The 14,406-nt window shown below is 41.4% G+C and overlaps 1 protein-coding gene across 1 annotated transcript; it reads left to right on the top strand.

Annotated features, from left to right (window-relative positions):
• The first annotated feature begins 4,150 nt into the window (after positions 1-4,150).
• On the top strand, positions 4,151-13,536 carry ZIC5 (Zic family member 5). The gene is made up of 2 exons (XM_054012755.1): positions 4,151-5,345; positions 10,547-13,536. The coding sequence occupies exons 1-2, from the start codon at positions 4,151-4,153 to the stop codon at positions 10,990-10,992; spliced, it is 1,641 nt and encodes a 546-aa protein (XP_053868730.1). The 3' UTR covers positions 10,993-13,536.
• The last annotated feature ends 870 nt before the right edge of the window (positions 13,537-14,406 follow it).

Raw genomic sequence — 14,406 nt, 5'->3', positions numbered from 1 at the left:
GTAGGTATAATGTACAAACAAATCATATCGTGGCTTCTTTTAGTCTGCTATCTGAATTTGGGGAACTTGATGGGATGTGAAACAGGGTATGTGTGAGCGCATGGATAATCTCCACGTCAACAAATACTTTCCATTTATTATCACATGTGTGTTTGGCGGGGTTCTTTCCACTTGTTCTGTTGGTATCAAATAATTATTACCCATATACTTCACCCATAATAGTGTTGTGACTCTTTCTGCACACACATGTTTTCTGATAAGAGTTTTGAGACCATTGGTGCATCAGGCTTGAACTCTGAGGACTCCACCATTATTAGTGTGAAAAGCTTACCATAGAATTAATACTTGAAAACATTTCCAATCCTAGTCTCCCCTCGCAGATACACTCTGTCGCATTTTCAATATCTTGCCTGTCAGAAAGTAAACCTGGCAAAACCACGCCTGACTGACGATAGGGTAATTTGCGTTGCAATAAACATGGATTTTCCATTCTGTATGTCTTTTCCCTTAGATCAAGAACAAAACTACAAACAAAGCAAAGCTGACAGGAAGCCGTCCTGTTCACTTCCTTTATCGTTTATTAATTACCTACATCCATCGGAAAGAAACTTGTATCTGTTCAATAATTAAGGGCGTGCAATCAAGCGTTATGCTGGAGTCTCTGTGAATACAGCCTTACAAGGCGCGAGGTAATGGAGCAGGGGAGCACCTTGTAAGAACGTGGGGCCGCCCTGACAGACACACCACTGCATGTGTATAAAACTTGCAGTGGTTTAACCAAGTCTGGCGCTGAAGAAAGTTTTGGGGTGTCTTGTTGACTGTTTTGCTAAAAAGTAATCTAATTGTATGTGGGGGGAAGGGTAATCTACTTTAGTTTTGGTCTACTAACAGGTTTTAAGGACTTGTTGAGAAAAGCTTGAATGTTAATTGTTCCCCAGAAGGTTTATATGTTATAAAATATTGTTTTCTTTTCCCTAAATATCAATAAGACGTGCATTAAAGGCGACAGTTTGCAAATGATGCTCGTGTTCATTAGCATATATTTACATAATGCAACTATCAACAAAATATTTAAAGCAAACATAAAAAAGCCAAGATAATTATATATTTTGAAGTGGAATCTTTAAAAAATGCTTCAAGACTTAATAGAGTTAATTTTGACTTTTATAAACTGCCACCTGAGCGTTTATTTATAACATTTATATTGGACTAGTGATTCACTATTCACCAGAGTTTAAAGGGCCTGTTGGGTTTCTAAAACTCTCTGGAGATGCAGCTATGCGTGTGTATGTATATGTGCATACCCACAAACATCCTGTGTCTGCGATTTTTTGTGTACTCATATACATAAATATAGCACAATATGTATCTTTAGGACAATTTAGGCCTAATATGAAATCATATTAGTAGTCCTGGATGGTAATGTCTTTGGTTTGATTTTTTTTTTTTATTCCAGCGTCCAAAATCAAAGTACCTGAGCAGTCGCCTACATTTTCCATGGTTTATGTTTACTCAGAGGTTGACGAATTTTCATGTGATCATGTAAACGTCTTTCTTGTCTGTCGGCGTTTTTCTGACTATTGTTTAACCATAAAATATTTTCTTTATTTTACAGTCCCCATAAAATGAAATTGATCAGGGAGATATATTTGAATTAAGACATATTAAATCGATGACAGATACATATCATGCTGTGTTTAACAAGAGTTGTACAAGGAGGCGTGTACAAGATACCGCATAGCTGCGATACTATTATTCACGTTTACAGCTTGTCCTCCATGCATTCACCCATTACACCATTAAATCTCAGTAATTCAATAAAACAAAGTGCTTAGAATTTTTGTAAAAAGCCATTTTGAAGAGAAAAGGTTTTATTGCATAATAAAAGCACCAAGCAGCCCATTTTAAAAGCAAGGGGTTGTTTATTTTTGTACTGTTCTTCTAACCTGACTAAAATCCCAAAAGATCTTCAGGAAAGGGCTGAAGCTCGTTTTTGGAGCAGGTTTCAAACATTTTTGGCAGGTGAATGAAACAAAGCTACACCACGGTGCGCTGCGCAAACCCCAGTCTGATGTAGTGAAATGTAAAGTGAACCCTTGTGTTTCTGAAGTCATTATGGTCCAAATTGCGCTCGCCATATCCACCCTCAAGCGGGACTCGCAGAAGCACCACAGGATTTTCTTAAACACGTGTGAAAAATAAACAAGCAAAATAACCCGAATTATTACCTAATCGATAACACTTTTGTCAGTAGCACTGGTCAGATGGGGATACTCTGAACTAAGATGACAGTTCTCATGTGATCCCCAGTTCAAAGTTTTCTCTCATAACGTTCAAAAGGAGAGTTTCTTACTTGTACATGTACAGAAAACGGAAGGTTACGTGCAGTGTTTTCGTTTATTTGATTTCTGTCTCTAATGACCACTTCATTGCACTTAGCTTCCGCAGGGACACGTCACTAAAGAAAGCAAATTATATTGAGTACAGAATGTACACCAACTTTAGCACCAATTATAACAGTCATACTAGTTCTTGCTATTTTATATCTGGCTGCTTTAGAAGACAGTAACTTCTATATTTTATTTGTTTTGCAGAAGAATTCAGCATAGCTTTCCTTGTAGCACACCAAAATAGGGACATCAACCTTTCGTGTTCAAAGGATTGTCTTATCACTTTATAATTTATTAAGAACAAGTTAACGGATACCCTAGAAGCGAAAATGTCTCAACTTCGCTTCACTTTCGAGGATCAATATAAAAATGTTTGCCATCTCGGCCAAATTACGTATCAGAGCCACAACGTTTCAACCTAAAGGAAACTTTCAATATTTTCTTCGACTGTTGTGCACCTGTTTATAAAAATCGATAAGAACAAACAATTAATAGCTTCTCTTTAGAAGGTTTCACAGATTGTATACAGCACAAAGTTCAGAAGGTCGGAGGCTTTTAAATTTTAAGAACAAGCATCATGTAATGTATCCATTCTATCAAACTTTTAATGCCCTAAAGGAAAAACTAAGACGTAACATTATTTTATTATCTGATGACTTCATCAGCTATTTTTTGCATAGACTCTTAACGTATTTGTGAGTTTTACTGAAATGGTGAGAAATGAAGGGACCGATCTAGCGTTTTCTATAAAATATGCTGATTGTGGGTTCTTTGTAGTGCCATATGTAAGTGAAAAGATTCTCAGATCCGCTTGTATCATTCCAGCCACTTTACCTGAGAGATATACAGCGCAGTTATTTTGCCTGATTGTGAATAGTAAGTGTTCTATATCTCTATATAAAGCTCGAGAATACACGTTGAGCAGAACCTTCCAAAACTCGCTTCTACCATGTGCAACATGCCTTTTATTTTATTTTATTAATGGAAGAAATTACAGTTGTAATTTGTGCTGCTTCTGCAGTTAATGTCTTAAATACTGTGCTTTATTCTGTAATCAGTACTTAGAGTGTAAGTTTTGTCTTCCAGTGCTGCATCAAGACATTATTTCCCCGGAATTTAACAATCTCCTCCTATTCAACGAATGGCTTGGCTTCTTTCAACAGTTGCCTGAATAACTGTTCCAATTGGCAGAGTTGTGCTGAACAGAAGAACACAGGAGTAAAAATGCCTGCAGCCTGAAAATAAACACAGAAGCACATTGCTGAGGGAGCTGAACGAGCCATACGGGTGTGTGTGTGTGTGTGTTTAAGTTGTAAAATCTCTTTCCCAGGACGGCTGGGAAGCCCAGTGTCCCGTGATTGAGTAAGTGTGTGTGAGAGCGTGTTTGATCCCAGGGCCTTATTTCTACAAGGCGAGTAGCCGGCATGAGACGCTTGGCTTTGGCACGCCGGCTGGCACTCACAGGTTCAGCGCTCACTTTCGGCCAGCCCAACTTTGGGAAAGAAACCAGAGGGGGAGAGCGCGTAAGGGCGGGTCCCCGCTGAGCAGCCGGCCTGAAAGGGAGCCAATCGCGCTGCCCTGGCCTCTGCCAATCACTCGGCTCCCTCCAATCCCACCAGTGCCATTTCCAAACTCTAGTTCCCACTGTGCCGCTCAAATGTGGTGAGCGCTCTGCCAATCGCTGGAGGACAGAGTGGGGAAAGGAATAAGCGGAGTTAGGAGCGGAGACAAAAGAAGTTAAAGAGCCGCTTAATATATACATGTTTTTGAAGGCGGGCAGAGGGAAAAAAATAACAACAGTGAGTGTAGATGGGCTGGATTGTGTAGTTATGGAGCCCCCTTTGAGCAAGAGGAACCCGACACTGAGATTAGCGGATTTGGCAGCGGCTCAGCCCCATCCTCATCAGAATATGACAGGCTTCCCGGGGCTGGGGAGCCACCACGTCCACTCCCACCCCGCCGCTCACCTCCACCCTGGGGAGATGGGGAGTGACCCCGGCGTGGCCCTCACGCCATTCGGACCCGAGCACATGGCCCAAGCGAGCGTCCTCAAACTCAGCCCCTCGCAGCATCCCGAGGCGCAGACAGCGGCCGCCTTTGCCTCGCCGGCCGCCCAGAGCGGCGCCGCCGCCGCGGTCAGCAGCTACCCGGCCGGCGCGGCTCCCCCGGCTCCCCACCCGGGCTACGCCGCCAGCAGCGCCGGCACCAGCAGCGCCAGGGACTTCATCCTGCGGAGGGAGCTGCCCGGCGCGGCCATGCACGGGGCGCTGGGGGAGCCGCACCCCGCGGCCAGCTCCCCCCACCCGCACCCCCACCACGGCGTGTTCATCTCCGCCGCCGGCACCTACGGCCCGTCGGACAGTGCCGCGGCCCACGCGGTCTTCCCGGCGCTGCACGAGCAGCCGGCCCCCGGAGGCCACCACCCGCTGAACGGCCAGATGCGCCTGGGGCTGGCGGCCGCGGAGCTGTACGGCCGGGCTGAGCCCTACGGGGCCGCCTCCTCGCTGCACGGCTACGGCTCCCTGGGCTTGAACGTCAACCTGGCGGCCGCCAGCCACGGGCACCACCCGGCCCCCCACCACCACCCGGGGGCGGCGGCGGCGGCCTTCCTCCGGTACATGCGGCAGCCCATCAAGCAGGAGCTCATCTGCAAGTGGCTGGAGCAGGAGCCGCCGCCCAGCGCCGCCGGGAAGCCTTGCTCGAAAACTTTCAGCACCATGCACGAGCTGGTGAACCATGTCACCGTGGAGCACGTCGGCGGGCCGGAGCAGAGCAGCCACGTGTGCTACTGGGAGGAGTGTCCCCGGGAAGGGAAACCTTTCAAGGCCAAGTACAAACTGATCAACCACATCCGCGTGCACACCGGGGAGAAGCCCTTCCCTTGCCCCTTCCCGGGCTGCGGCAAGGTCTTCGCCCGCTCCGAGAACCTCAAGATTCACAAGCGCACTCATACAGGTGGGTATTTCCCCCGCTCCCTCTGCCTCGCTCCCTCCGTGGGGTTGTTTTCTTCTCCTCCTCTCATCACGCGGCCATTCAAACATGTGACTTTTTTTCATGAATAAGTAATTCAGGAGCACCCAGGGCGCGTTCACACACACACACACACACACACACACACACAGTCTCTCTCTCTCTCACACACACACAGTCTCTCGCGCACACACACAACCGCACAGCCAATCCCTAGACCCGCAGCAGAAAATTCAAGCCGATAAACACCTAGAGCTAGGAAATTAGGCCGGGCCTGGGAAACAGGAAACGCCAGGAAGGAGGAGGTGAAGACCAAGGCCAGTCTCGCCAGGCCTCGCTTTCCCTCGTGGAATATGAGGAGCGGGGATCTCCCACTGCAGACCAAATCCCACCCCACCCGAAAATCCCGGGTGGTGTTTCCGCGTCTGCGCTTCTGGAGGGAGGAGGGGAGCTTGTCCCAGGCAGGGTTTCAACCGAACGTCGCATGGGAGGGTTGTCCCAGGCAAAGTTTCATTTGAAGTGGGAAGGTGGGGGCCCAGGGGGGCGCAGTTCCTCTTTAAATTAACCAAACGTGTTTGCTAGGGGCAGTGAAAAGACTTGAGCTATAGGGAGTTTCACTGGTTAAATGCTGATCGTTAAAAGGTTCCAAGATGAGTAACATTTGGTGTAGTTTTGGGGGTGTGTGTGTGTGTAAAGAAGTTTCTTATTGTTGTTTTGAGGAGGAAACTTCAAAGCAGCCTCTTCACAGCGCAAGTTGTGATTTTAAGATGTCTAAGTTAAACATGGAGAAACAGGCACCCTTCACTTGTAGGGAAATCCCCAGTCAGCCTGGATCCCTCACTAGAGTTTTGTTTATGGGACTTGTGTTGGTTTACAAATAGACATTTTGGTTTAGGTTAACTCCCCACCCCTCAAAAAAACACCCCAAAACAAAACAAAAACCTCTGAGAAAAATGAACGAAGTTGGGATTGATAGTTGTAGACAAATATTATTCCTTGGAGGATAGTTAAGGAAATGGAGTTTACATAATTGCTTTCTTGATTTATTGTGTGTTGCTGCAAAGAGAAAAGCGGACAACATGCAACGTGTTGTTTCAATGTAAAGCCAAATGGCCCATGGCTGAAAGGATTATAGATTTTATCTACAGAATATGTCAGACAAGAGCCCAGATGTACGCGCAGAGAGATGAGGACACCCAGCCCTGGCTGTTCAGTTCCGAGCCAGGAAGGATTGCTGCTGCAGGCAGGCTGACAGCTTTTTGTTAATGCTGGAGGCATTTCCGAGAATCCTTGTTTCCCTACCATGTTTTTGAAATGTATCTGTATCCATCTGTCGCGATGATTTGGAAAACAAAACTTAAACCCGACACTTACAGCTCCTTGTCCCTGTCACAGCGCAAGGCGGTGGAGATGGCTCCTGCATATTAAAAGGGAATGGTGCCAAATCCTAAAAATATGATTTGCAGCTTGGGAGCCTTCTCGTATTTCCAGTGCAGTGAGCAGAAGGTTGGAGTGCGGTTGGGGAGGCAGGGAGAGAGAGCGGAGCAGGCTTATTCATTTATCTTTGTAAAAAGAAACCCTAAACAACAACAAAGGGCGGCCCACAGAGCACGTTTCCCCTTTTGCAATTAAAAGGGAGCTCAGATTTATGACTCGGGAAGCGCATTCCCTTTCCTACCGCTGCTCTCAACTTTTCCCGTGTGGGAGCAGCTGGAGTAACATTCGACAGTGCACAAAATACAGCGCCGCTAGAAACAGAGTTTGGGGACTTGAACCTTGTCGCTGCTGTCAGGACCGGCTGGGTTCCGCTGGGTTTAATTCCCACTCTGGCATCCTGTTTACAAAGCAAGGGGCGATTTTCGGTGTCAGCTCTCCCTGGCAGTTGAGCCCAAGGATGAGGCGCCTTATCTTTCTGGTCCGATGGTCCGCAGCGGATGGGGAGCGGGCCACGGCTGGAGAAAGAGGCGGCTGGGCCTTGGCCCTCGCAGCTTCTCTAGATAGCGGCCTCCAATGCAGAGCAGAGAGACATCCAAATGCAGCTGTAGAAACTTACGGAGACACACCCGCAGAGTGGGAAACACGCACGATCACTGATCTCTGTGCACTTCAGTCCACAGAGATGCACAGTGAGGTACAGCAGCTCTCACACACGCGTACAGAAGTAAATCCACACAAAGATACACAGAGAGACTGATCTCTATAGATACCGAGTGGCACGCAGCTGTAAATAAATATACACGGATACAAAGACACACAGAGATCGATATAAATAAATACACACTAAAATACACTTACACGGGGAGAGAGACACACGGAGAGATCGATATAAATAAATACACCCTAAAAACACACACCGAGATACAGACGGATACCGATCCGCACACACAGAGATACGGAGACAGAGAGCGCGTGCGAGAAGCTCAGATACTGGCACACACCGAACAGTGGCACAGAGAGAGAGAGACTGATATCAGAGACACACTGACACACATACACAGAAGCCACCGGGGAGGCCATTGCAAACCAGCAGCCTTCGAGAAAGGAAGGAGGATGCAACAGACAAACTGCCCCTTCTGGGCTGCAGCAGAGAAAGAAAATCTTCCCTCCAGCCTGCTGACAGCCAGGCCCAGGGAAGGAGGAAGGGGTTATTTTAGGCCACTCGGCCCGGGCTGCTCTTTGCCAGGACCATCTCATAACGTGCAAACACATGTCTGCACAGAAGATTTACTTGTTTTAAAGACCCAAATCTGAAAGTCAAATGAAAAGATCAGATAATTACCGTAGCCTTGTGTTTACCACTTAGATCTAATTCAACAATGTACAGTCAAAGTGCGCTAAGGATTTACTAATTATCCATTCTTAGTGTCATTGTTTAAAATAACCAGAGTAATTTTATGTTTCATTATTAGTGGATTTTGTGTGTTTCTTAAAGGCCCCCAGACAGGAGAAATATGTCTATAATTTGAATTGTTCCCCCCCCCCCCCCCACTTCTTAAGCTGCACTGGACAATATGATCCCAAACTATTTCGGTCTAATAGTTTAAGACTGTAACGCGTAACTAATCCATTATCTCAAACAAAATATTTTATTGATCCCTGAAGATGTTTGCTTCATAATGTTAATGGAACATATGGCTTAAAACTGTGAACCCTCAACAGGAAAGTGTTTAGCATTATCACTCTTTGGCAATAAATAAACAAATGTTTTCACAACTGTGTTTTTGTGCACGGGAAGAACTTTGCAAAGATGCACTTGTGTATCTTCAAATCCTTTTCATCTAGCAATGTTAAACTGGAACAATCTGCAAATGGTTAAACTCTGACGTAAAGTCTCCGTCAGAGTACCAAATATATTTGATCACTGCAATCTAGGTGTCCTTGATAGAACCATTTTCTTTTTTTGAAACACTGATGGAACCAATTTTTAATAACTATCCCTGTGTCTGATGCAAATAGTACAAATCAGTTTATCTGTCAAATAGCTTTTCTTAAGAATATCCGGAGTGCACATTACAATCGGCTATGTAAACCTAATATTTTTGTAAAACAATACAGATGTAGCGAAATTTTCAAATAGATACGCTATTTTTCAGATAAAATGAACAGATAAAGTGACTTCATCTATGTTGTGAAATCCTTTTCAGTGGGAAGTGTGAGTGCGCGAGCGCTTATGTGTATACGAAAACTGCATTTAAAAAGGACCAGATTGGTTTTCTTAATCAACGTAATTTCTGGGGTAGGAGAGAGATAATAGTGTTTGTTTTGTGTGGAGCTAAATATTTGCTGATAGTTGTGACTAAGTGCAAATGTATCTGAACGATTTCAAACTGAATAACTTGATTTGGAATTAGAATATAGAAAGAAATGTTTGCATAGCATTAGCAAAAAAAAAAAGACGACAGTTATCAAAAGTGTGCTTGTTTTCAATTAATATTTTATTGTAAGATTATATAATTATACAAAAAGTAGTGACTAACAAGGTTTTCTTCAATAAAACTCGAAGGGCTTCCACTGCGGGGGCTAGAGTACATTGTTATTTTTGAAAATGTCGAACAAAATATATATGAAAGTTTGCGTCAGACATAATCTGGCATAAAACTTCATCATTTTAAATAAATGTTTGCAGTAATGGTGTTATGCATTTTAGATATATCAGATTCACGTGTAATATGACAGAGAAAAAAAGTTACTCTTCTAAATTATATTACATTTGCAATAAAATGATATGGCACATTTTTCCCTGTTATCTCAATAATAGGCATTTACACATCCCTGATTCAAGAACTATGGGAAAGAGTTTATCTGGAGCACAGCTATATGTAACAAAATACACATGAACCAAAGTATTGTATTACAGGACCCGGTGGAACTTAAAGGTATGCCAGACAAAAAGGCCTGAGGCTGATTTTCACAACCACTTTAACTGTTAAGCAATGCGTAAAGCTATTAAAATAGATTTGCTATAGATTTTTAGACACAAATTAGCCTCAGGTAAATAGATACCGTAATAGCAGTCCACTGTTGTCATTATTACTGTCTATTGCTATTACAGTATATTATGCTCACTAACGTGCAGATTGTGAATAAAGGTTGATAGATATTGGTCTACATTTAAAGTATGGCCTGCAAAAATCCGATGTTATGGTTATGTGCTTAAACAGGTGTTATTTTTATTTCCGAAAAGGGAAGATTCTCCATATACTATAAACCATTGTGAAAGGATTAGGACAAGATGTGCCAGTCTGTAGAGAAAGCCACCCCTAGATGACAAATGTATTGATGGGGGTAGTTTTGTTTGTTAATGCATCATTAAAATTTTTCATTTGCAAGAGAATTTGTGCATGGAAAAAGTAGACACTTCATGGTTCTGTCTGAATCTTTTTGAAAATCATAGTTAACATTTCACAGTTTACAAAATATTATTCATTTGACACGAGTGCAGTCTGAACTCTCCGGCAGGTATAACCTTATTTCCCAACCATATCACGAGTCTCCTAATGACAAGCACAGAAACGATTTGCAGTGAATTTTTCCATGGGGACCGTGTTTTATAAGAGCTGTGAAATGTTCCACTTAGTGCTGTTGTTGTTTGTTTTTAAACTAACCATAGCTCTGACCTGAAAATTAAGTGTCCAAGATTTAGGATTTCTCCCCCAGAAGATAATTATTAATGTTTTCACTTGTAGGAGAGAAGCCTTTTAAATGCGAATTTGATGGCTGCGACAGGAAGTTTGCCAATAGCAGTGACAGAAAGAAACACTCTCACGTCCACACGAGTGATAAGCCATATTACTGCAAAGTCAGAGGCTGTGATAAATCTTACACACATCCCAGCTCTTTAAGAAAACACATGAAGATACACTGCAAGTCTCCACCACTTTCTCCTACACCTGGATCTCACGGTTATCAGTCTGCAGGAACCCCCCTAGGTGCTCCCCTGTCCCCTGCCCAGGACTCAGCCAGGGGCCGTTCTGCCAATCTTTCCCCTCAGGTCACCAACCTCAATGAGTGGTACGTCTGTCAGGCCAGTGGGGCTTCTAATAACCTTCATACACCTTCCAGCAATGTAACATCCTCTGAATCTGAAGATGAAGAGGCTTATAGAAACTCTGATACCAGAACTAACCATTAGAAGAAAAACAACAACAAGTTTCTGACTTGGGAGTACTTGGACCATTCTCCTGAACTGTAATGACACAAAGCTTGAAAGAAATGGATGGCATAGAATTGCCATCATGTTGAATCACCGCTATTTATTCAGTATATAAAACCCTATGGTGTTTGTACACTTAACTAATTTAATTAAGACACTTGGACCCTTTTATAAAAAATAATAAATGAAAATACCAAGCTGGACTATCTCAGTGAACCAAGTTGCATGTTTGCAGGTATGGGGAAGATGCCAAGGGAGCTCAATGGACAGATCTGTTCATCAAGATTATACACTGCCAATGCAATAGTTCTAAAAGAGAGAGAGAGAGGAAGAGTGTTCATTATGTAGCCTGCAAGCTGATAGGGCCTCTCCATTTACTGGAGTGGCTCTTAAATACTTTAGATATCATTCTGGGGTCTTCCTAACAGCTTGAGTAGACCCCAATTCCGCAATGGCCTCTTAATTGTAAACCACCACCACCTGCTGAATTTCCAACAAATCTTGGACTGGTTACATATTAAAAAAATGTTTTTTTCCTCTTTCAGTTCAGATCTTTTGTAATTTTTGCTTTTTATTCTGAGTCCTTAGGTTTCACCCAAATCTGATATTTTATACCTAGGCTTGTTTCCTTATCCCTTAGCTGTATACAATGTGAAAATGTTTTTTTAAAAAGAAAAAAAAAAGATGCAGCATTTCTCTTAACATTTCTCCACAAATTTGTATTGTTATGAGTCCTGAGACTAAAATGGAGAATAAAAGAAAACCGCTGCTATCTGACAACTGTGATACTGTGATTTTTTAAAATATAGCACACAAAATTCAAAAGTGAATTCTGTTCCCTTTAGCAAAGTTTGTTTAAAAGAGAAGCTCCTGCATCTTGCTATGTCAGACCATGTGTGTAGTAGAGTTTGTTGTTAGGTCAAAAGTGCTTTGGACATCAGAGCCATTATTACTTAAAAATCTTCAAGTATGAGAAGCTGTGACACTGTTGTGAAAGCTGATATTTTAGACCGATCAATCTCCTTTTATACCATTGTGGATACTCATTTGAAAATGCTTTATTTTTTTCAACATCTAAAACCACGATTGTATTCATTCTCCCACATCCCATGCAATCCTCAAATGACCACGTATAGTGGTCAGTTACATTAAAAGAGAAAAACAATTGTCACAAATATTAAAATTTAAAAAGGTTGTAGTTAGAGCAAAAAAAAATGATGAGTGCATGACCTTTGGCATAGCTGTCAAGCTATTAAAGAAAAAGGTCAGGGAACTATGACGATAACTCTGAGTCAATTTATTTGCGGTTGGTACGACACATTTCCCATGCAAAATGTTAGTCCATCATAAACATCATACAAATAAACTAAAGAGCACTAATTTATCCTCAGAGACCCTGAATACATAAACAGGTAGCCTCCCCTCCCACAGGGTTTGTAGAAATTTGTTTTGTGTGCTGTGACTGGTTGATGTAGTCTTGTCATTGTTAATAACTTGTATGTGACTGCTATTATTTTGTACAGTTGAATTAATTTATTTTCGGACATCATCCTTTTCTGGAAGAGTACAGAACACACCAAAGAATTATATTATTAATTTTGGTGATAGATTGTTGTTTATGATTCCGTGATTTGTTTAAAAAAATCATTATATTTTTCAGCTTACTTGAATGAACAATGTAATGTGAAAACAAGCTCTTCCTGCATGTCTTCTGTGCAGTGTGTTGGTGATGATATATATAGTTTATAGAGATATTATATTATTAGTACAGTGCATGGTGCTGTCAATCTGGAAGCCTTTAAACGTTGTCTTCATATTGTTATGGTGAATTTAAAGATACAGACATTCCTTAAAAAACAACAAGAAAACTTGAATAGAAAATAATTTTTAAAGTTTATTTTATTTGCTTTTTTCACTTTCAAAGCCCATTCAAATAAATAGAAAATGATAACGTAAGGTATGGACTTTTTAAGGGTAATTTATGTAATATCTTGTTAGAAATAATTTTCTTACTGATTTATAACGAATTGTTTAATTTATACAAATTTTCAACAATAGATTGCACTATACATTACTACATTACAGGGGTTTTAAAATATGAAACTGAGGGATATACTACTATTTTTATGTACTATGCCACACATAAGGTCACACACCTGCCCATAAATTTTATGACACATGATACCTCCTAAATAAAAACGCCCGTCATCTCTGTAAACCCGACCATAAGAAAGCAAGAATGATCATCAAGCAAAAAAATAAAAATATTCTTTCTATGGATTGCATGTGCTTTACTGATAGATGAGAGAGAGATAGAGACCAAACACTGGATAGATAGATAGATACTTTTGTACCTCAGGTCATAGCACACCAGTGAAGAACAATAATATCAATCGTTACGATATTGTTCTTGGTCATGTGAGATACTGTGATTATTTCCAACAAAAAATATAAGTAAAGAATGTTTCTTTTTGTTATTTAGAGTTGATTTTCAGTCAACAAATATGTGTATATACTGGGAGGTTCTAACTATATATATCCATTCTTCATAAACAATTTCTGCTATATTTACTCTCCTGAGTAGTTTCCCACTGAAGCCAACCGGGCTAATCACGAGAAGAATTACAGGATTTGGCTCCTAATAATGAAACAATGAGACATTCTACGAATATCTTTACGTGCAGAGACACAATAGATAGATAGATAGATAGATAGCTGATTATATGCTATGTTACATCTCGCTTCTGCAATGATAGCTAATCAAAATTCTAATGACAGCTAGTCAAAATTGACAATTCCAGTAGTTAAATACTAATATTTATTTTGTTATAGCTTGCTGGACCTTTCCGGCACTCATGACAAATAATGCATGCAGAGTATCGAATGGTTTAATTATTAGCTATCCTGGCATAAAAATTGTGTTACAGTGAATTATGCTGGACGATATAAATATTCTCATAACATTATATATAACATTATATTTAATATATTTATATATTATACATATTATATAATGTTATGGGATTACGTCAAAGAAACTTCTCGCAAGCTGCATAAAATACATCACTATATATCAATGAGTTTCTGTGCAGAAAATGAAAACTGAGTGAAAGCTACTATAGAAAAAACCTAGATAAAACTATTATATCTGTACATAAGTATTATTGAAGATTTTTCTCTCTGTTTTTATTTATTTTTTAAAGCTAGTTCAGGAATTTTGAATGTGATGTCCCAACACTTGAAAATGACTGGTCAAAATGTCAATAACAGTTTCACCAAAAGGTTATAGTGTTTTTTTAAAGTCAGTTTTGTTAAATGTGGTAAAGGTGAAACAGGTTGCAAAGAGTTGTTTCAAGCAAAATGACAATAACCAACATACGAAGCAGAAAAACA

The sequence above is a fragment of the Malaclemys terrapin genome, chromosome 1 (assembly GCF_027887155.1).
Source record: "Malaclemys terrapin pileata isolate rMalTer1 chromosome 1, rMalTer1.hap1, whole genome shotgun sequence".
In the NCBI taxonomy this organism is placed as follows: Eukaryota; Metazoa; Chordata; order Testudines; family Emydidae; genus Malaclemys; species Malaclemys terrapin.
The sequence above is the reverse complement of the archived record's forward strand: the minus strand, read 5'-3'. Positions and strand labels throughout refer to the sequence as shown.

Bases quoted from the DNA above. Each gene is read 5' to 3' on its own strand.
- ZIC5 (XM_054012755.1), top strand. From the start codon at position 4,151: ATGTTTTTGAAGGCGGGCAGAGGGAAAAAAATAACAACAGTGAGTGTA. The intron at 5,346-10,546 runs GTGGGTATTTCC...TTTCACTTGTAG, and splicing joins TCACAAGCGCACTCATACAG to GAGAGAAGCCTTTTAAATGC.